The sequence below is a fragment of the Microplitis mediator genome, chromosome 5 (assembly GCF_029852145.1).
Source record: "Microplitis mediator isolate UGA2020A chromosome 5, iyMicMedi2.1, whole genome shotgun sequence".
In the NCBI taxonomy this organism is placed as follows: domain Eukaryota; kingdom Metazoa; phylum Arthropoda; class Insecta; order Hymenoptera; family Braconidae; genus Microplitis; species Microplitis mediator.
Genome location: NC_079973.1, coordinates 19,892,025 through 19,915,913, shown reverse-complemented (window position 1 = coordinate 19,915,913; position 23,889 = coordinate 19,892,025). Strand labels below are relative to the sequence as shown.

At 25.1% G+C, this 23,889-nt stretch overlaps 3 protein-coding genes across 5 annotated transcripts; all 3 read right to left on the bottom strand.

Annotated features, from left to right (window-relative positions):
- Positions 1-1,074: 1,074 nt before the first annotated feature.
- Positions 1,075-5,427, bottom strand: LOC130667891 (ubiquitin-conjugating enzyme E2 C). Its single transcript, XM_057469808.1, has 4 exons — positions 4,980-5,427; positions 4,610-4,724; positions 2,413-2,617; positions 1,075-1,310 (listed from the first exon to the last, which is right to left on the bottom strand). Exons 1-4 carry the CDS (start codon positions 5,081-5,083, stop codon positions 1,186-1,188), a joined length of 549 nt encoding a protein of 182 aa, XP_057325791.1. The 5' UTR covers positions 5,084-5,427; the 3' UTR covers positions 1,075-1,185.
- A 3,326-nt stretch (positions 5,428-8,753) lies between these two features.
- LOC130667275 (rab-like protein 3) lies at positions 8,754-12,410 on the bottom strand. 2 transcript variants are annotated; one of them, XM_057468742.1, is made up of 5 exons: positions 11,742-12,410; positions 10,879-11,088; positions 10,658-10,800; positions 10,395-10,505; positions 8,754-9,137 (listed from the first exon to the last, which is right to left on the bottom strand). In XM_057468742.1, exons 1-5 carry the CDS (start codon positions 11,785-11,787, stop codon positions 8,958-8,960), a joined length of 690 nt encoding a protein of 229 aa, XP_057324725.1. In that variant the 5' UTR covers positions 11,788-12,410; the 3' UTR covers positions 8,754-8,957. The 2 variants fall into 2 exon arrangements, with proteins under 2 accessions (XP_057324725.1, XP_057324724.1); XM_057468741.1 differs by having other exon boundaries at positions 10,643-10,800; positions 11,742-12,402.
- Positions 12,411-12,977: 567 nt separating this feature from the next.
- On the bottom strand, positions 12,978-23,834 carry LOC130667274 (progestin and adipoQ receptor family member 3). 2 transcript variants are annotated; one of them, XM_057468739.1, is made up of 7 exons: positions 23,698-23,834; positions 21,737-21,935; positions 16,104-16,294; positions 15,473-15,629; positions 14,736-14,888; positions 14,389-14,668; positions 12,978-13,243 (listed from the first exon to the last, which is right to left on the bottom strand). In XM_057468739.1, the coding sequence occupies exons 2-7, from the start codon at positions 21,902-21,904 to the stop codon at positions 13,104-13,106; spliced, it is 1,089 nt and encodes a 362-aa protein (XP_057324722.1). In that variant the 5' UTR covers positions 21,905-21,935; positions 23,698-23,834; the 3' UTR covers positions 12,978-13,103. The 2 variants fall into 2 exon arrangements, with proteins under 2 accessions (XP_057324722.1, XP_057324721.1); XM_057468738.1 differs by having other exon boundaries at positions 23,483-23,771.
- Between the last annotated feature and the right edge of the window lie 55 nt (positions 23,835-23,889).

Below are 23,889 nucleotides of genomic sequence, written 5' to 3'. Positions count from 1 at the left end.
AAAAAATTTTTCTATCAATATTTCATTTGTTTATTCAAAAGAAAAAAATTGTAAACTGTCTGTTGTATTTCCTTATAAAAAAATAAACATTAATAGGAATTACCGTTAGGAAATTATAAAAATTTTATATAATTTTTTTAGTGTAAAAAAGTAACAATTAATTATACTTTTATAAGTATATTTTTTTGTATTTATCAATGATGGCTTTAAAAAAGGTAATTAAATTTATAAAATATTATAATAGCAAAGATAGCCGACGTTTAATAATTTTTTTATATGTTTTTAAACCATAAATTATAAAAAAAAAAAAATATTTAAAAAAATTGCATCCATGATTTTTTAAATTTTTTACAAGTGCATATTTTTAGTTTTTAATTTTTTGAAAAACAAGTCCGGAAATTGTTGATTGTCAGCTTCAGGATCATAAAATATCGTTATTTAAATATGCAACTTTCAAAAATATTAAAAAATTTTTTTTTAAAACCAAATGTCATCAGTTTTCGATTACACTATAAATTATTTTTCTTCTGAATATTGCTGTCAATTTTAGCTCTAAAATTATTAAAATAAAAATTCTGAGATCGACGGGAATTATTAAGTAAAAAAAAATTAAATTAATTAATAGGATTTAAATAAATAATGTAATAAAAGTAATTAATACATTGAAAATATTTATTTCAGAATAAAATGACAATGATATATTATTGAGATAGAACGAAATTATTTTTGATATTTATAATCTTTACTGTTAAAAATGGCATTGTCAATAACTTATTGTAAAATGAAATAAATAATGATGATTATTGTTGGCGTTTTCTCACAAATTTGTCTAAAAAAAATTATAATTTAATCTTTTGTCATTTTACAACAATCAAAAGTTTGATTTAATTTATAATTTATTTATCTTAATTTAATATTTAAGTTATTTATCATTATTATTATTTTTTTAATTTAATCAGATGACTCAAGTGGCTTTTACTTTAATTAACACTACTATTTATTTAAATAACTCCACGTTAATTTAAAGCCACGTGTCTTAGACTTTAATAAATTAGAGTATGAGCTCTTATTTAATTTTTTTTTTCTTTTTATTTATTTATTTTATTTTAATTCAATTTAATGTCTTAATATGACGCATTATGAAAGATGGTATTGATAATAAATGAATGTGGTTAAATTTGCTTATCATGAATCTCGTGAGTTACGTTCAGCGTCTCTGTGATACTCTTCAAGTAAATGTTTTTTAAATTTTGTTTGATCGTTCCATAATTCAGCTGCTTGGACATTTAATGGGCTGTCATTGTTTGGTTCTAAATTAAAATAATTAACAATAAAATATATTTCATTTTTCTTTATGGTATTGGGACCGTTCATAAAATACGTCACGCAAAATTTTACCTTTTAAGACCCCCCTTCGTCACAATTTCTACGAACCCCTCTATCAATAATGCGTTACAAATTATAGACCCCCCCTCCCGCACATGATATATATTAATTAATAGTACACAAAATTTCTATATTTAAAAAAAAATTTATCAATTGCAATAATAAAATTTGAATAAATTTCTCTGATATTAGATATCCTTGATTTAAAATAATTAAAACTGATTAAAAACAATTCAACTTTAATACTATATAGATACACATTCATCATTGAGTAAATGGCAGTGTTATAATTCTACTCAAAACATCTCTACTCAAAGCTCACTCACAACTTTACTCAGCCTCAACTCTGCTCACAGTTTTTTTTACTCAGGATTAACTCTACTTAGTTAGATTTTTACTCAGCTTCAACTAGACTCAGCGACAACTTTACTCAGGTACAACTCTACTCGGGTATTTTAGCCTATCGATAAAATAGCAATTCTTTGTGAGTAGAGTTGTAGCTGAGTAAAGCTGTCGCTAAGTCAAGTTGAAGCTGAGTAAAAGTCTAACTGAGTAGTTAAACCTGAATAAAAAAAACTGTGAGCAGAGTTGAGGCTGAGTAAAGTTGTGAGTGAGTAGAGTTGTAGCTTTGAGTAGAGATGTTTTGAGTAGAATTGTAACACTGCCGAGTAAATCATTTTCTTTAATCAGGAATACAAAGGAAGTGATCGCGACGGACCGCAACTTTAAAGCCAACATCGAAAGAAAAATAAAAAAATTAAACATAAGTAAATATAACAAATTATTGAGCCAATGACGGAAATATATACGCAAAAATATTTATATATTTATAAACATGAAACGAATGACTTTTTGTCGTAACAAAAAAGATAAAATTTTTCAAAATTATTTGATGAGCTGCAAACGTTACGTTTCCTTAGACTCCCCTGACCCCCCTTGTTACAGTAAGCGACACCCCCCTTCCCCTATAAGTGCGAACGTATTTCATGAACGGACCCTTATAATATATTTTATTATTTTATTTACCTCCAAGAAGTGATTGAATTGACAATAAAATTGTACGAACATCATAGAGAGCACTCCATTTGTCTTTTAGTATATCCAAACATATATTACCAAGATGATCGACATTAGGATGAAAACATGAAGTTATAAAACGTACAACTGGTGCACTGTATGGATAGCTATGTGGAAATTCCAATGTCAATTTGTACGTCAAACCAGAGTAAACCTAAAATTGAATTATAAATTAATTAATTGTTTTATTTTTATAAATATATTATTAATACTTTTGCCCGCTTTAGCAAACATAGTAAACAGCGAAGAAAGGGGGTATCTACAGACGTGGCAGGCGATAGGGATGAAGGAGCAGTGGAAGGCAGATTCATAGAAGAAAAATAGATCAGAAAATGTGTGCGATTTTCAAAAAATTTGAAGAGACCCTGAGAAAAGACGCAGGGTCATGGAGTTTGAAGCAAGAGGACAGTTAAGACCGACGTTCATTAAGAAGAGTAGAATAGAAGGAAAAATATCAACAAAAATTTTATTTTTTATTTATTATTACTTTTGCCCGCTTCACTCGCGAGCGAATTAATTTGCATGCCAAACTATAATTAGTAAAAATATTCGATGAACGAATTGTCATAACCGATCAAATTTAATTAATCAATTAATTAAAAAAATTAAAGTATTAGTTGAAAAAAGGAGAGCACAGTGTTAATCTCACTAGGATAGAGATTTTAAAAGAAATTAATTACAGCTATCAATTTGAAATTAAGTGTTGTTTGATAAATATATTCTAGTAAAATCTTCATGTTAAAATTTCAAATTTTAAATATTTCAAACTAAAATTTATTTTAAAAATTTGGGTAAACCGTCAACTCAAAACATCCAAGTAATTTTACGTTTAAATTAATATCCTAGCAAAATTATAATTGTTGTCTTTTTTTCTACGAGTGCTTTTTTTTTTTATTTAAATCAATAAAATTTTAATAAGATTGTGATAGTTGTCATTAGGGATATTTAAAAAGTATGTGGGGGGGAACTGTATAAGAATGCCCTAAAAAAATAAATATTACTAATTAACGATAGAATAATCATAACAACGATAAAATAATCCGGATTTAAGTGAACCTCTAATTAAATACTGCCCTGTAGTACTAATTAGTAATTTAAAATTAACATAGCGGGAAATCGATTTTCAAGAACGTTAGAGCCATTAATGCCTTTGGGTATTAATTTAAATAAATAAATAGAGCTTAAGGTCAAGATTAAAATTTCTTTGTACTTCCTGCGCAAAGGGCATATTATTAGAAATTAATAAATTATTTTTTTTTATAATAATTATGAAATTATAAATTTATTTCATCTAAATCATTTCCTTTTCTTTTTAATTTAGTTGTAAATTATACTGTTTTTTTTTTTTTTTATGATACTGAAATTAGCCGACGTCCAATAATTTTTGGATCTTTTTAAAAATGATGAATTCAAAAAAAACAAACATTAAAAAAAATTGTACCCATAGTTTTTAAAATTTTCTACATGTGTATATTTTTAGTTTTTTTTTTTCTGCAACTGATTTGTTGAAAAAAAATTATTAGATGTCGGCTGACTTCAGGGTCACTTTTTTTTCTTTTTTTACTTGCAGCATAAAAAAAAAATGTCATAAACAAAAATGAAGTTTTTTTCTTATTGTAAGCTGTTCAGATTTATTTGTTTAAACCAAAATTGTAATGAATAACAATTCTGAAGCTTGTTAATTATTTCCTAGTAAACGTCCTAGTAAATGAGTGTGAATGTAGCAGACATCAGACAAATTTAAAATATAAATAAATAACGTAAATAATTAATAATATTCTATAAATAATTAATTAATATTTTTTTAATTATTAACTCTATTCATTTATAATTTTAAATTTGTCTGGTGTCTGGTACATTCACACTCGTTGCTAGTAAATGTAATTACTAATATAATATAAATAGTAATAAAAGTATGCAAAATCCTCATGTTAAATTAGAGTTACTTAGCAGTAAATTAATAACTAGCACTAGATCTATTTTTGATATTAAATAAAAATACTGAGCAAAGCCTCTTTGGTTAGTCTATTTAAATTAATGATGTTAGTATAAATTTCCATAGCTAGCACGGTATCTATCTCGAGTACTTGCATCATCACGAGATAAAATTACTACGTATCAATAAATAAATAAAATAATTATGTACCGTATCAAGAGGCCCATTAATTGTTCCAATCCACTTGAATAAATTTTCGCCATCAGGAAATGCAGACACACCTTTCTCCATATTCATCATCAAACCCATCAATTCTTTTTGTAAACTGTAAATAAATAAACAAACAATTATCATAATTATCATTGCAATCATTACCAACTCTGTCATATTTTAATTCAAACCAATTTATTATCCCTAAAATAATAAAAATCAAAACATCAGAGGTTATTTCTTAATAAATTAAAAAAAAGTAAGAAAATATTTAAATAGAAAATAATAAATTGGGTTAAAGTGTTTGATTTACGTATAAATAATAAAATAAGTAGACGCTGTATTGATATACAAAATGATTGACACTTACCGTTTACTAACAGCATGATTGTCCTTTGGTATATTTTGCTTTTCCTCATTCGCTTTGCTATTAGCACTTGGTGATGAATAAAATGGATTTATATTTTGCGCCATTATCACAATATTTATTTAAAACAAAACAAATAAATATTTATAAAAATATAAATGGAGTAATAAAAAATAATAATGGTTTTAAATTATTAGACTTTTTTTATAGCGAATGTATTTTTTGTTGTGGCTTAAACTCCTGGTTGTCTGTGATGCGTTAGCTGCTGTTCTGCTACCCAGTTCTTGGTCGTTGGATTTTGGTTGGTTTGGTTCTGCTACTGCTGATTGCTTGGTTGCTTTACCACTCGACAGCGAACTCGATTCGACTCTATCTCTGTCTTTCGACTTGTCTCTGCATCTAGTCTCTAGAATCTACACTCTGAGGATGTCTTCAGTGTTTGTGTTTAATTTTTTATGTACTTGTGTTCAGGTTCAGGTTGGTTGTGTGGATGTGTTTGTTTTCATGTAGTTGTGTAGCTACGAATGCTTGACTACCATTGGTAGTAACCATCACTAACACTCGGACAAACGACGTGATTCATTTTCAAACGGCCTCTGCATATATATTTTATATTTTGTATTACCTGAGCCGAAAACATTCGGAAATAGAAAAGAGCGCATGGGAAAATGAAAATTTAACAGCTGGCGCTCTTATCGCAGTTGATTAATTATTTTATTCAAATTTATAATTTATTATTTATTTCTTATTATTCATAAATCATATTATTGTATTCGAATTGTTTTTTGTTTTAACGACTTTTAAAATCGGTTTTATTACATGAGTGAATGTAGCAGCCGTGAGACAGTTTATAAATTTTAAATAAATAAATTAATTAATTGAAGTAATGAAATTTAAAAAAATGCGCGTACGGATTTTACGTTTATTTAAATATGCATTTTTTAATTTTTACTCTGCTTACATTTTATTGTCTGCTACATTCACACTCATGTAAAATTATAAAACTTAATTTTTTTATTATTATTTTTTGTTTTAAATAAAAATGAATGTGGCGGACAATTGTCAATTATTTGAATTTTTCAATAAATAAATAAAATGTAAGTAGAATAAAAATTAAAAAATGCGTATTTAAATAAATAAAAAATCAGTACGCAAATTTGGGGGCCAGAGCCATTGTCCAAAAGATATTCGTTCGATGCGAAATCTCCGAGATGCGACAAGTTGTCGAGTAAACAATCTCGTCGAAAAGAACTATCTATGACTAAACCAAAAGTTTAAAACTTCAAATCTGTAACAGTATAAATTTACGAAACAGAAAATTATCGAAAGAAAATTGTAAAATATAAATCACATCGAAATATGATTTACATAAAATAATTAGTATTAGAATAATAAATACTTGAATTGAAATAAATGAAAACATTCATTGTCATCGAAACAGAGTATATATAAAGTTCTATTATCTACAGATCGATTAAGTTCTACATTACCAACTTCCGTGGACAGTCAATAATACCAAAAACTATAATACCGACGACAGTTAATTGTACTCTTTATTGTTAGCAAAAAACAAAATCTGTTTTGAAAACAGATTGCTGTAATTAAAAAAGAACTAATTAATTAAATTTGTAAATTAATTGTGTAAGTTTATTTTAAATTAATAATTTAAAGATAAACCCTGGTAAACTGTAAATACATTTTTTTTTGTTTTTTTTTTTTTTGTTGCGATTTCATGTGTTTTAAAATAATATCATATATCTAACTAATTGATTTGTTTAAATAATGAAAAAATTCAATTAGATTTATAGAGAAGATAATTTTTATTATAACAATTTCTATCGCATAAGAAATGATCAATACAAAATTCTGTAGATATTTTTTTTTCTCAATAAATCAGATACATAAAAAAATTGAACATTAGAAAATTATTATAAAAATTCTTTTATGTAAACATTTTTCAAGACCAAATGTTCGTGCTTATAATTACACATAATTAAAAAATGGAAATTAAATAATAAACTTGAAAACATAGTTAGTTGAATTAAAATAAGGTATTGGCACACTCAGTGCACATTTGTATGTGAAGAGATGGTTAGATATATGATATTATTTTTTAAAACACATGAAATCGCAACTAAAAAAAAAAAAACAGAAAAAAAATGTATTTACAGTGTACCAGGGTTTATCTTTAAATTATTAATTTAAAATAAACTTACACAATTAATTTACAAATTTAATTAATTAGTTCTTTTTTAATTACAGCAATCTGTTTTCAAAACAGATTTTGTTTTTTGCTAACAATAAAGAGTACAATTAACTGTCGTCGGTATTATAGTTTTTGGTGTTATTGACTGTCCACGGAAGTTGGTAATGTAGAACTTAATCGATCTGTAGATAATAGAACTTTATATATACTCTGTTTCGATGACAATGAATGTTTTCATTTATTTCAATTCAAGTATTTATTATTCTAATACTAATTATTTTATGTAAATCATATTTCGATGTGATTTATATTTTACAATTTTCTTTCGATAATTTTCTGTTTCGTAAATTTATACTGTTACAGATTTGAAGTTTTAAACTTTTGGTTTAGTCATAGATAATTGTTTTCGACGAGATTGTTTACTCGACAACTTGTCGCATCTCAGAGATTTCGCATCGAACGAATATCTTTTGGACAATGGCTCTGGCCCCCGCAAATTTTTATGATACTGAAGTTTTAGCCGACATCTAATTAATTTTGAATTATTTTCAAAATGATAAATTATAAACAAAAAAATATTTTTAAAAATTGCGCCTATAGTTTTTTTAATTTTCTACATGTGCACTTTTTTTTTTTTTTTTTTTTTTTTTTTTGTAAATGATTTGTTGGAAAAAAAATTTGAAAACTGTCAATTGCCTGCTAACTTCAAGATCATGAATTATTTTTAAATTTCCCTGGTGGAAATTTTCCGGAATTTTCTCTAAAAAACTCAGTTCTAAAATTCTAAAGACTTTTTCAGAGATTTTCAGAGAAAAGTCCGAAAAATTTCCACCAGGGTTCATTATTTTAATTTATTTATTTAAATTTTATAAATTGTCTCATGTTCTCATGTCTGCTCCATTCACACTCATATATTTTAAACGAAATATTTATATGAGAATGTGAGTGTGAATGTAGGAGACATAAGAGCATGAGATAATTTATAAATTTTAAATAAATAAATTAAAATGAAATTTTAAAAAATGCGCGTACTGATTTTTCATTTATCTAAATATGGATATTAAAATTTCGATTTTACTCACACTTTATTTATTTATTCTAAAATTTAAAAAACTGCTAGTTGACAGCTAAATTCATACTCATTATGAAGAATAAAGAATTGAAAACAATATCACAAGACGATGATAAATATTTGTAAGTTAAAATATTTATTAAGAAATTTTATGATTAAAATAAATTCAAAAAATAATTGAAAAATTCTGAACTCTCGCAATTAAATTCCCTGATTAAATTCCTGGTTTGTAGTCACCCGATTTATTTATTCTCTTCAACTAAATTTGTAATTGTATTTCATTCAAAATATAAATTTGTTTTCGGCTTTTATATTTTATTTAAATTTTTGTAAAAAAATATGTACTTTTTATTAAAATAGAACTTAAAAGTACATTTTCTTCTCCAAATTTCAAAAGTAAATAAAAGTTTTCTAATGAAATAAAATAAAATAGACTAATAAAATCTATTTAAAAAAAATATTTTATTAAAATTTATGCTTTAGAAATAACAAACGTAGGAATGTTTAAAAAATTATATTAGTCAGTTTAATAAACAATAAATGCAGATAAATTGTATTTTATAAATTTTTTTTTAGTGTAATGATGTAACGTATTTACTAATTTTTATAACTCAGAGGCCATTGACATTATTAAAGCTGTTGACGTATCACAAGTGATGCAAATCCATGTATTAAATCTTGTAATAATAAATATTATAAATTATCAGTCATTGTGATAAGTTTTTTGTGGATATGAAGACGTATATGCTTGTAGTCTACGTTTCTCTGGACTGTTAATATCGCGATTGAGATAATAACGTCTTTCAATAACTTTGTCAAAAAATCTACTCAGCTTAACAGATGATGTAGTGCCGGCAGCTAACGATCTCACTTGAAGACAATCCTTTTAATATTTAAATATAACTTTAATTAATGTATTCGTTTTTAATGATACTGAAGTTAGCCGACGTCTAATAATTTTTTAAAAACGATAAATTATAAAAAAAAAAAAATCAGAAGATCGTTAATTGTCTGTTAACTTCAGATCATAATTTTTAATTAAATATAATAATAATTGGCATTCTCAGACAGTGCTCACCCCCCATTTTAAAAAATATGCAATGACTTTTAACTGTTAAGAGCAACCTACAGTCTCTACGTAACTGCCCGAGTATTACTACTAAATTTATAAAATATGATTTGAATTTAACTGTTTATTAAAATCTCTACTGTCAAATCAACTCTAGGATCTTTTGTTTATTTCTATTATTATTGAAATTTAATGAGACAAATTTCATCATTAACTCGCAAACTTATTGATTTCGATGATTGTTTAATCACGTGATTCTTTAAAAAAAATCTACACACGGTCAAATTTTTTTTTATTAGTCGTCCAATATATTTTTTTTCACTGATACCAAATTAAATTTTTTTAATTTTTATTATGATAGAAGACATGGCATAGACTAAATTTTTTTATTTTCTCTTACTTATATGTATAATAGTTATATATAATCAGTCATATCCAGTGACGTCTTTTTTTCCACGTAATTTAAATGTAATTCGAATGATGTAGTTAAATTGATTCATCTCAAAACTTGGCAATAAAAAAGAGTTCAAACTTTGAAAAGGCACAAATTTAAGTCAATAATCTTTTTAACGATACCAAATTTAATGGCATTAACTGATTCTATCATATAGGTATGGCCGGACCGAAATTTCCCTTATTCTCTTCATAATATAGATTAGTGTATTAAAATTTTCTTAATTAATTAAAAAAAAATTAAAACCTTATTTGAAAAAAGGACAATCCCGCCCAGATATAGAATTTAAAAAAAATTACTTACAGTTGTTATCAATTAGGAGTTAAACAAAATCTGTTGACTAAATTTTAGTCCAAAAAATTTGAAAATTCGAATTATTAAATTAACATGAAGATTTTACTGAAATTTATTTTCCAAATTTTGTTTACCTCCCAATTGATATCAACTGTAAGTAGATTTTTTAAAATCTATATCTCAGCGAAATTGTCCTTCTCTCAATTAATGCTTTAATTTTTTTTAATTAATTGATCAAATTTTAATACTTATGTCAGTTGAGCCATTGAAAATTTTTAAAAAGTCGAGGGCATTGTCTGAGAATATTTTTAAATGAAACTCACAACAAATATTTCATCAGCACCACATTCTTCAGCAATCGTCGATGATCTTCTATGCAAACTTGATTTTGATTCAATCAAATCCGATTTTGTACCAACGACTAATATTGGAACCTGTAAAATAGCAAATAACAAAACCAAAATTTATTAATTCAAATAAATAAACAATAAAATAAAATAAAAGAAAAAAAATATTTTAATTTAAAAAAAAAAATTGTAATAAATGAATTCTTAAAATTTAATAAATGTACTTGGGTAGAGCCTACAAATTTTTCAGGATCAAAATCATCAAAGCTTTTATGTCGTCCTACTCCACTTCCACTTCCCTCTTTACTCAATACTTCTTGAAGCCATTTCTGTAAATTTTGCTGTGATTTTCTGTTAGATAGATCGTGGACTAAAATAATTCCTATATAAAAAAAAGAATCAAAAAATCAGATGACATTAATAAGAGTTAATTTAAAATAAAATTGAAATATTAAAATACCATGAGTTGGATTATAAAAAACATGTCTTGTATTCTGATGACTTTGACTGCCACCAATGTCCCATAGTTCAATAAAATAAGTCTTTTGATTGGGTGTACCTTCTTTATATTCATGTAATTTAACTTCTACGGTACAACCAACAGTCCATGATGGATTACGTATTGGTTTCTGTTCACATATTAAATGCGACAATGATGTTTTTCCTACACCTATTGAAATATAAAATTTTAATGAGTGTGAATGTAGCAGACATACAATTTATCGATTTTCGAAAAATTAAAATAATGAAATTTAAAATAATGCGCGTACTTATTTGTCAATTATCTCAATACGTATTTTTTAATTTTTACTCTACTTAGATTTTATTCATTTATTATAAAATTTAAAAAATTTCTAATTGTCACCTACGTTTACACTTATACCTAAATACGTATTTTTAAATTTTTATTTAATTTACATTTTATTTATTTATTCAGAAATATAAAAATTGTCAGCCAATTATCCGCTACATTTACAAGCATGAATTTTAAATTAATTAATAAACAAAATTTTGCAAATGAGTATTACGTGTGTAAATGTAACAGACATACGACAATTTTTTAATTACATTCAAAAAAATTAAATAATAAAACAATGAAATTAAAAAAAATATATGTACTGAATTTTGAGATATCTGAACATACATTTTTTCATTTTTATTTAAAAAACATTTTAATTTATTATTACAGTTTCAAAAATTGTCAGATGTCCGCTAACTTTACTGTCATATAAATATTGATAATTTTATAAGACGAATCAAATGTAAGGATTATTTACATGTTATAAATTTTAATAAAAATTTTATTTTAATAAAAATACAAACCAGAATCACCAACAACAATTATTTTTACTTTATCAATAGCTGCCATCGAACATTATTTGAAATGTACAATTTATTATTAACAATAACTATTAATTTACTATATAAACTTGTTTAAAATTTTTAAATTGAATTATTGAAATACTATGCTAGTTATATTTATATATATATTTTTGTTATAACACGTTAGTATAAATTTATATACAAAAAAATAAATAAATAAAAACTATAACCAAAAACTAACGTTTATATTTTTTTATTTATATTGAACGTGTCATATATTTTGTATTTTATAAATAATAATAATAAATAGTTGAATCGAAATATCAACTGTCGACGCAATGAAATTACGATAGTCGATACATTAGGCGCGAAAATTTAAAACAATTTTTTAATAGATTGACGGGTCCAACTTCAGGGACATACTTGTAAGTAAACAAACAATTTTTATAATATACACAAAAAGTTTTGGATATGCAATTTTCAAAAGTTTTTTCTATAAATATTTTTCTCATTTTTTAAAAGAAATAAATCTTTTTAATGTCTGCTACTTCAAGTGTCCTTAAAAATTATGAGTGTAAATGTAGCAGACATCAGACAAATTTACAATAATTAATAATTAGAGTAAATATTCAATGAAATTAAATTTTTAAAAAATACGCATTTAAAAAATTTTGAAATTAATAAGTACATTTTTTATAAATATCATTTTTTAAATTATTTACTCTATTTATTTATAATTTTAAATGTCTGCTACATTCACACTCATTTGAAAAATATGATCCTGAAGTTAGTAGACAATTAACAATTTTCGGATTATTTTTTCAACAAATCAATTACAAACAAGAAAATCTAAAAAAATGCACATATAGAAATTTAAAAAAACTACAAGTGCAATTTTTTTAAATATTTTTTTTACAATTTATCGTTTTTAACAAATTTCAAAAAATTTATTATTCAGCCAATGTTTTTGATCATAATTATACTGATATAAAAAAAATAATCAATGAAAAATTTTTATAATTATTTTCTATAAATATTATCTACAACGCATCAGTTAACATGAACTGATTATTTCTTTTTTTGGTAATTTATTTTCCGTAAATCGATTTCATTATGAAGAATAGTAGTTGACTATATGATAAGAAATTTTATTTTATACTAGATTTTAAAGACCACTTTAAAAAATTATTGAATAGTGAAACTAAAAATTTGAGGATTATAATCAATCAGCTTTAATTTTTAATTCAATAAAAATAACTTATTTATTAATTAATAATAATAATAAATTCATATAATAATAAACAATTGATACTATAGGTAAACAATAATTATAATATTTATTATAGTATATTTATAAAATTATCACAACTTCATATTTGTAGGACAACCGTGATTCATACGGTATTCGACGTAGAGCATACCGGTATTGTGCCAATAATATAGAGCGAGTACAACAAGTGCATGCCACCATTGGTGAGACGATCCAATAAAATCTACAGAGCCTGAAAAAATTCAAAGTAACCAATAAATTATTACTATCAATAAATTTAGGAGGTAAACATAATAAATTTACTCTTAGTGAATATTTCTGTTATATTTCTTCTACGTCCTGTATCATCACGATTAGGATCATAATCGAAAAACTATTTATGTGTTTAAGAGAAATCGTTTGCCAAACGTTGGCTCAAAATTTATTATCATGTTTTTAGACATATGTAAGTTTTTTAAAAGAGAAATAACAGTAAATTACATCATGGGGTCTATTAAATATGAGTTTTTTTTTTTTTTTGTTGATGATTTTATCAAAGTAATGGACTTAATTCTTTTTTAAGCAGCAATACTTTTTAATAACTCGTATATTATTTTATTTTCCCACTTCACTACATATAAAAAATAAAAATAACATACAAAATTAGCCGTTAAACCCTGGTTTAATCTGATTGAAACTTAATCGAATTTCTATCAGATTTAATCAGACACAAACATTCAATCAGAATTTCTAGGGAGCGTTTCAAGTATCCGATTGTAATTTTTTAATGATATTAAATTGGAAAATAATTTTTTTTCGATTAACTTTTCGATTTCTGATTAACTTTCAATCAGATTTGTTCGGAACTTTTCAAATAAATCTGTTTAAAACTGATTGAAAGTCAATCGAAAATTTCCGATTTGAATTTTCTTCAGATCGTGATCTTGATCATGAATTCAATCAGAGTTTTTAATCAGGGAAATTAATTTTTAACGGTTGTTATGAATCTCCAGATCCGTTTTTTTTGTAGTCTTCATCTGCGTCAAAAGTTTATTTATAATTTTTACAGTTTCATTTTTTACTTAACAACTGTCACATTTTACTCGAAATCGCAAGTTCTGTCCCGACTATAAAAGTCTAGTGTTCGAATCCAATATTTGGTCCAATTACTTAAAAAATTCGTACAAGTTACTGTCAGTAATAAAGCGACTTATCGCTTCTTCATTTTTCATAAATTTATTCTGAGTTTCGGAGTAACATGGGAGCGAAATTTCAAATTTCAAAGGATCAAAAGAAATGATTGAAAGCATAAAAGTACGTAAATTAACGTACGATTGAAATATTCATCAAAGGTAAATTAATTTGCATAATTATTTTTCTCTATAACATTAATATTACCTGGATAAAAACGTTCTGGTATTTTACTCATATATATGGCAAATGCACAACCACTTATAACATACATCCCTAATACTCTCGGTATCAACATTTTTACAATCGGATTGTCCATACCACCCATTGCAATACCCCAGTGAAATGTTGGTAAGACACCATACGCTGCCCAACCAACAAACACCAATAATTTAACATTTCCATTAACTTCAAGACTCGGTATCTGCAGTATCATTGCGATTACAAATATCAGCAACACAGTTATCAGGTAAAATTGTTGTAGTTCCTGTTAGAAATAAATTATCATTCAATTATTTATTGTTGATATTAAAAATAAATACTAGTTAACTTACTTTGTGACACCAAAACGCGTAGTAAACTCCAGACATATAAATAGCAAGTAAACTAAGTGCTATTCCAAATAAATCGTAGCACAAAAAACACCAATAATCCTTTTCACTTCTACATGAAAATGTATGATATATTGATGATAAAATCATACATGCCTATAAGTTTAATTATTTTTTATTAATATGACATATCGCGTTACTAATTTTAAAAGGACTTATATTTTTATACGCCCTGTCGGCTTTAGGAAACTCTCTAAAGCCAAAAAGGCGTATAATTTTTTTTTCATTGCCAATCATTTTGTAGACATATTTTATAGCTAAAAATTGAAAAAATTTTTGAAAGTGAAAAGGGCATAAAACTTAAATTACACTCCCTTTGGCTTTCTAAATTTTCAGCTTTAGAATAAGTCTACAAAACTATTAGCAATTAAAAAAAAAATTATAGGGTAGAGGTACTATTTGTGGCCACTGCTCCATTTTTGGACATTTAATCCTTTGTTTTAATTAATGAAAAAGTGTAAAATAAAATTTCCATTTTAATAGTGGGATAAAAGTATCTCTGAAGAAATTTAAAAAAAATAATTATGTTATTGGGTCTTTTTGGTTTTAAAATTAGTGACTAATATCAAAGGAGCGTATAAAAAAGTAAGTTTTTTTATAATTAGTGACGCGATATAATTTATTATTTAATTGACGTAATTTATTCAACTGACATAATAATAAAATAATGTAATTATTACCTGAAAGCACACGAGTAAAAGTGCAACAATTATTTTGTCTCCAAAAGGAGCGTGTATATTTAGTAAACAAAGATCGTACATTGTTAATCCTAAAAAGAGCATCCATCCAAATATATGACTCCATATATTTATTGTTTCATTTGTCCACCAGAATATACTATGAAAAATAAATTATTTATTTTATACTTTTACAATATTATTTAATTTTTCATGATACCAGCATCGAAACTTGCAGTTTCAGTGTCTCTACAGCCAGTCGAAAGAATCTAATTTCAGTCCAATGTCGTGAACAAATATTAGCAAACTCGTAAAATGTGAATGTCTTTAGTCAGCGGGCAGAAACAAACTTGTTTCGTCCCTTGGAAACAAACAAATAATTTTCCTGCCCGCTTACTAAAAGCATTCATAATTTGAGCTCATACTTGTCATTTGATTAATAGTAATTTTAAACCATTAATTTTATTTACGTAAATGTATCTGCTTAATTATAAAGTGCAAATGACAATTGACGCTTACGCTAATAGTTGATGACACCATTGATCTTAAATTAACTTGTTTCTGACTGACTGCTGAAATTTAAATTTCAAGTTCCAATGCACTAATAATTTAAAAAATAATAAAAAATTAAAACCTTTCTATGCATAATTTAGTCGTCAAATAACCGCGGTATCCATGTAAAATAAATGGATTGTGTGTAAGATGCTCAGGTGCTTCTTCAATGGGAAGCAATCGTCGCATTTTTTCTTCATCTTCTGGTGTGATTTCGCCTTTTATTGGCGATCCAGCAGGTTCCTTTGGTCTGACATGTGCAGTTGTTTTTATCTTCAAATAACAAAATTATTCATTGATGTTAATCAAAATAATTAAACAGTGATAAATAACGAACAGGAAATGTGAGCGTGTCATAATTCGTAACAATAATTGGCATTAGTAAATAAGTGCATCACTAGACAAATAATTAAATCAAGCATTCAATATTTTATTCAGTACATTAACTTTGACCTCAAGTCTATTCAGTTTAAGAAAAAAAATTTCCAGAATTAATTTTAAATATTCGTTTGCTTTCTTAACTTCAGTGCAGGTATTTATTACTCAAGTAAATAGAAAAATATTTGACAAAAGTACTTTAGATTAATTTTGAGTATGCGTATTTTTATATATTTTTTTTATAAATGTCTGATTGTCAGGTAATTATTAATATACATTAATAATAATAAAGTCTATAAGTTGAATGGAGTTGAAAGTATTAAGGCCATGAGTTCAATGAATTTCACTAAGACAAGTAGGCCAAGTTCTGCGTCCTCTACGTCTTTAATCCTGATGCTCAATTTAACAGTCAAAGAAGACTTCCGTTTATTCAAAAAACAAGAACAAAAAAAATTAATATATATACTATAGTTCTCGATAAATTTAATGATTAAACCGTTAAAAATTTTTTTTCCAACGATTAATTCATTTAATTTCATCCAACAATAAAGATTATTTTTATTATTTATCAATAGAAGGAAAAAAAAGTTTGATAATAAATTTAAAAAATAAATTGAAATAATTTGAATGACATTTAAACGGTACTTGTTATTGTTACGATTTTTGCATAGAAAATCGTTTTGATGCACGAGAAACAAAACACGAGGACGGAAATCGAATAGTTAATCAGGATTGTTACGCAATTTATAAAGTTGACCCTTGAGCATAAAAAAGTTTATCTACTTCATATTTACATGGATATTTATTTAGATTATTGTCTTAATAACATGTGCACTTGAATAAATCGTTATCAGTTTTGTTTATCGTATTTTTTTTTCTATGAATAAATAATTATGTTTATTTATTTAATTAATTTGTAAGAAATTAATATCAATGAGGAGTTTACTATTTACATATTAGTATAATTGACATGAACTGTCTATCAAGATCATCATATTTATTTATTTATTTATTAACGCTTTCTGCAATTTTCAAAATTTTTCAGTGTTCGTTCGCTTTATCACAGTGCGAATAATAAAAAAAAAACAACAACAATTAAAATAATTTCTTAAAAATAACGTTGATCCAAAAAGAAATGAACCGTAAAAAAATAAACATGAACATTCAAACAGTTTAATTATTGAACTGAGTTTTTATTTAAATCCATTTCCACTTGAATGTATTTAGGAGACCCACCAAAAAACTTGACCGATTTCGAGTAATCGTTCACTAATTTAAAAATCCTATTTCTGGGACCGTATTCTATCGATGACTTTTTTTTTGGTTCCTTTTTGGCTATCGTCCCGATAGGGCCACGTGCCACTTACTGTTGTTTATATTTATTTCTATATTTTTCGTTTATTATTTAAAATGTCTTGTAAATTTTTTGCTTTCGTTTTCCAAACACTATAGACGACTTATTGAAGTATGGAATTTCTAAGTCTATTTTCCCCTCGACTGTTATTCGGAATATTGATATATGACAATAATATTTAAATAAATAAATTTTATTTTAAAATAATAATCATGATATCTGTGTTACTGTTACTGTTATTGAACTTTATATTATGATATGTGAAACTGACATTGAGAAAAAATAGTCATAAATAGTTTTATTAAATATATAGTATATGTTAACTGATATATTGAAACCTGTTTTTAATTGAGTAGAAGAAAAAAAAATAATTAATGAAAACTGAATAATTTATCAATAAATGATGAATATTCTATAAGTTTTATAAAAATCTTTTTTAAAATCTATAGTTCCACTTATATTTTTATTATTATTATGATTATTGAATACTATTTTATTGGAAATTACTCACGACTAGTCATGAAAAAATTTTAATGAGTAATTGCAAATATTTCACAGAAAAAAAAGATTTCTTGGCGTAAACAATTTTTACTCGATCCAAAAAAATTTTTACTTTCCTTAAGAAATATTTAGCATTATAAATTGAAAACAAAAGTTTTCTTGGAGAGAGAAAACATTTTTTGAGGCAAGGAAAAAATTCTTACGTCAAAAAAAATTTTTTAGTCCTAAGAAAATTTTTGTTTTTAATTCACGATGCAAAATATTTCTTGCGCGAAAAAATCCTTTGTTTCTGTGTACTTTTACATATGTTGACTAATATATATGAAAAATCGATATTACATAGATCTTATAAATATATTTTGTACGTTATTTAAATATATAAACCCGGTTTATTTATCGCAAAATAAAAAATAGTAAAGAAAAAATTAATTTTATTTTAAAAATACAAAAACGCGAGTCATTAATGAACAAAAAATTTCATCTTTAATTTTTTACATTCAATTCAAAAGCTATAAATTTTTAATGTTATTTCATACCGGCCCAAACTTAATTTTTTTTCTCATTGATATTTATATGATTTCACTTTGATAATTAAATTTTATTTAATGATTTCTGAAATTATTTATGATAAATAATAAAATAAAATATTGAAAGTTACTAAAGATGTTACTAGAAATAAAAAAAAATTTCGCTGGTACTTTATGATTAATTTTTATCTCATTTCTGTGTAAACAATTCGTAACAAAATTTTTTATATATATATTTATATTGATTAAGTAAAATCGAAAATGTATTATTAAAAAACTGTTAAATTTCTTTTAACAAAATGTCGTACTTTCTTTTTTTTTTAAATAAAAATTTTTTTCGGACTTTTACTGGTACGAAAATGAAGGTGAATTTTTTTACTTTCAAATTGTCGGATAAATATTAAAGTCTTTACTTTCAATAAATACTCGGCACAAAAAACTAATTGCTCACAAAAAGTTCATCATAAATCATTGGGATTTGAAAGACCATAAAATAGTAAATTTAGTGAAAAAAAAGTCTTTAGTTTGTGTTATAAAATGAGAATAAAAATAAAAGAACATGGAAGAGTATAAATGAAAAAAATTATCCGTTGATATGGCGTTCAGAAGATACTCGAAAAGTAAATTTAGTAGAGATACATTTAATAAGTTTAGTAAAATAAAAGGAGAGATATTAAAGCAATGGCATATCACGATGAGATGTGTAGTTTATAATATAAGAAAGTAGCTAAGTTGTATAAAAGAAAGCAAGTAGGTCGCAAACGGAACCTGCTTTTCATCTCACTGTGTCAAGTCTAAACTGTAGGCGTGTTTTATCCTATCCATTATTTTTTTTTTTTTTTAAATTACCTATTTATCTAGATAAATGTTCTACAATTTTCCTTCTTTGACATTTTATTAATTGAAAATAAACAAATAGTAAATGTATTACGCGGAAGATTGCGATTGGGGACGTTGATAGTGTAATTATAAAATTGTAAGGTCGCATTATTTCATTTTTATTTGAATCTATAGGAAATAAAATTATTTTTCAATGGCCGTAAAAAAAGATAATAATAAAGTTAGACAAATATTACAAGTAATTTTTAAAATCAAGAAAATGTTAAAATTTATATAAAAGAATTGAAAATTAAAGAAAACTAAAATTGTTTTTGAAACTTTTATGACTCTTTGTTAAAAGTGCTAGGTTCAACAATTTTTTTCAGTGCAAAATACGTTCAGAAAAGCTGATTTTTGATATCTTAATAATATATGTACCTGAAGATCAAAACGTTTTTTTCGAAACGAAAATAAAATGACAAAATGAAAAGTAAAAAATCTATTGAATTTATATTTCTGAAATTTTTTGCATAGGTGCTGGTTTGTAAGCCGAATTGTAAACACCTCTAATTATCCCTTAAGCAGTCAAATTACATAAATTTTGTTATTTTCGTTGCGTGAAAAACGTTCCGTTCTTCAGGTACATAATAATATAAGGATATTCATTGATTTTTCCCTTGAATTTTCAAAAGTTTAAAAAAAACCCATCGTTATGTCACATTTTTAAGTTTGGAATAATCAACGTCTCTTTAATCTTTTTCCAATAATTTTTTTTATAATAGTTATTCAAGTTTAAATTCAAATTTATGGTAAATTTCTATTTTTTTTTTCACTTTTCCTGCATTATTATCAATCTAATCGTAAAATGTCATAGAACTGTTTTTGCAGGTCACTGTTTTTTCAATCAAATTATGTTTTTTAATGTTTATTTAATTTCACAGTTCAAAAGTTACAGGTTTTACACATTAATTGTTTGAAAAAAAAAAAAAAAGAAATTTTCCTAAAAAAGTAACTTTTGAATGGTTCGATTTATCAAAAAATTATAAGAGACCTTTTCTAGAGCATTTATTTTTTTACAAAAAATGTTGAGGTCATTTTAATTTATTGATCCGTCAACGAGTTCTAAAACTTCAAATTAAAAAAAAAAAATTTCCTGTTATTTGAGTGGAAAATTTTATTCAAGCGAGTGCGCGTTTTATCATCGAGTTGAAAACCTCAAATTGGTACCCAATTTTTTTTTTTGCGTCACATACACCGTAATTTTCGTGTAGGACAAAAAAAATTACGATCCCGTATAAAAAAAAATTGTTGAAAAAGTGTTGACTATTGTAAATTTTAAAACGTGACACAACGACGAACTTTTTTTAAACTTTTAAAAATTCAAAAGAAAAATTATTGAATATTCTAATATTATTCAGATATTCTAAAACGAAAATCGTTCACACGCAGAGAAATTTTGAGTAAAAATTACTTAAAAAATTTGATAATGTGAAAACATGTGGTAAATATCTAAATTTCTCCCATGTACATTGTAAAATATACTGCTCGGTAGCATGTAAATGAAGTGCAATTTCTACCAACAACATAGTAAAAATTTAGTTATTGGCTAGATGTCTTCACAGTACCAAATTTTATGGGTAATTTTTATTCAAAAATCCTCTGCGTGCAGAAATAGTTCAAAATCAGATTTTTCTGAACGTATTTTGCACTGAAAAATTTTGAGTATGAAGTCAATTATTTTTTTCTATGTATTTTCAAAAGTTTAAAAATCGTTTAAAAAAAGTTCGTCATTGTGTCACATTTTGAAGTTCATAATAGTCAACTCTTTTTAAATCTTTTTCCAACCATTTTTTTTTACACGGGATTTTGTTTGGCACAATCTAATATTATATAAATATAAAGCAAAATAGTTTCACTACAAAATAAAATATAAAAAAACGTAGTAAGTAATAACTTTCGAGAATGAGCATTAGAAATTCCATATGTAATGAAAATCACATACATTAACTATATAACCCGGAAAATAACACATGCATATCCACGCGATTTATTCGTTCGGAAAGATAGCAATAAAAAAAACAATGAATATAAAAAAATTATAGCAATAAAAATATAAAATAAAATGTATTGACTTACTTTTCTTAAACACGGTTTCGTTACTTCATTATCGGCACTCGATTTATTATTATTATTATTATGAATATTATTGTTATTATTATTAGTATTGGTAACAAGCGATTTATTATTTAATTCTTTAGTTTCTTCATCGTTGACCTCCTCTACACCTGCCAATAGTTTCATCATTGAAAAGCCTTTTTTCCAGGTGCGATTTTACCTGAACGAAAAAAATTAAAAAATTAAATTTTCAATTTCAAATCGTAATTTAATTGCGATAGCGGTTTATTTTCGCATTCATGCACGATTTACATTATCATCATGTATTATTATTTAGCATGACATGTGTTTACAATGTTTGTACTTTCTCCATAAAAATTTAGCTTCTTTATGACGAATTCTTGTTTTATATTTAAATTATAGATTTATTATTAGGGCCGGGAAAATTTTTGATTTTACGGAAAAAATATTGGTTGTATAAAAAAATTTTTTAAGCAAAAGTTGTAGGAATATTAATTGTATAAAAAAAATGTCTCTTATAATTTTTTCTTAGGGCTAAAAATAAAGCCGTAATTTCAAAATTAAAATTTTCATAATTATCAAAAATTTGAATTAATCATTATGAATCTTAATTTTTGAATTGCGGTGAAAATATTGGTCGTGTAAAAAAATTTTCTAAGCAAAAGTTGTAGGAAATTTAATTTTATAAAAAAAGTGTCTTTTATAATTTTTTCTTGGGGCTAAAATGAAAGCCGTAATTTCAAAATTAAAATTTTCATAATTATCAAAATTTGAATTATTCATGATGAATCTTAATTTTTTAATTACGGTGAAAATATTGGCCGTATAAAAAAATCTAAAGAGACATTTTTTTTAGAAAATTAAATTTCCTACAACTTTTGTTTAAAAACTTTTCTGATAAGACCAATATTTTCGCCGTAATATCAAACATTTGAACCATTCATTTCTAAATCAAGGCGAAAATCTTGTCCTTATTTATTATCTAATGAATAAAATAAGTCAGTAATTTTAATTTAGTTTAATTTTAAATCAAGAGATTATTGAACTTTCTCTGAGTGATCAGGAAGAAAAAAAAATTACAAAGTAGGTAAATCTAATTTTAAGTACAAGCAAATTATTTAAAATTGATACTTTTAAAAATAAATATTATATTATTAGTGTTACATTGTAAAGTCGCGGTTTAATTGAAGTATGATTTATTATTTTTTGAGATAATAAAATATATTTTCACTCTCTCTTAAGAACCACAAGAACCGAGATCTGCTCGAATCTAATTTATGTGAAAGTTTACTGAGAGAAATGTATCTAAAGTTGTTACTTACACGTAAGAGTTTGTGTTTATTACCAAATATTTAAACAGAAAAAGTTAACTTGGGTCTTTTGGAAGTTTAAATTTTATTTTACGTAATCGACTAAAAGAAAGATCAAGGAGAAATTTAAGGTAAAGATGACTCTTAACTTTAAGAAACTGGTAGTAGAAATTTACTGTTATTTAATTAAAAAGTAATTAATATTTTTTTTAATTAAGTAAAAAAAAATTTTAATTAATAAAATCATTTTTTACCATAAAAATTTTACAAAAAATTATAGAGAATTAAATTTCAAGTTAATGTTTGAATAAAAAAATTTTAATTAAAATACAAATGAAATTTTAAAAAAAATAGTAATCAAAATTAAAAATTTATATAAATTAATTAATGACAGTAAAGTAAAAATATGAATAAAAAAATAAAATACAAAACCTACCTCAAATATAAAGAGGCAGGGTCAAAGGTCGTCTTGGTGAAAAATTAAAAAATATTAATTGAGTCCAGTCAAGCGGCTTTCATTTCACGAGAACAAACCCAAGGAGGCCAGACGACACACTCTAGGATGTCGCGTTAACGTCTCAAGACATACACTGAAGAAAACAGCCGAGGTCTTGAGACGATTACTATTATAATAATTATTATTATAATTACCAGTACACTAGTACTCGAGGAGTAAACGAAACCGTACAGGTATGGAAGACACGACTGGACTGGTCTCTTGGTCGAGGCTGACGACTCACTCAACTCAGTCCTGGTCTCCGTTTGCTTTGGTCTTTCCCATTCTCTTGCTCTGCTTCACGCGAGTTAGCTCGCGTACACATTATCGTACCACGTTAATTCGCA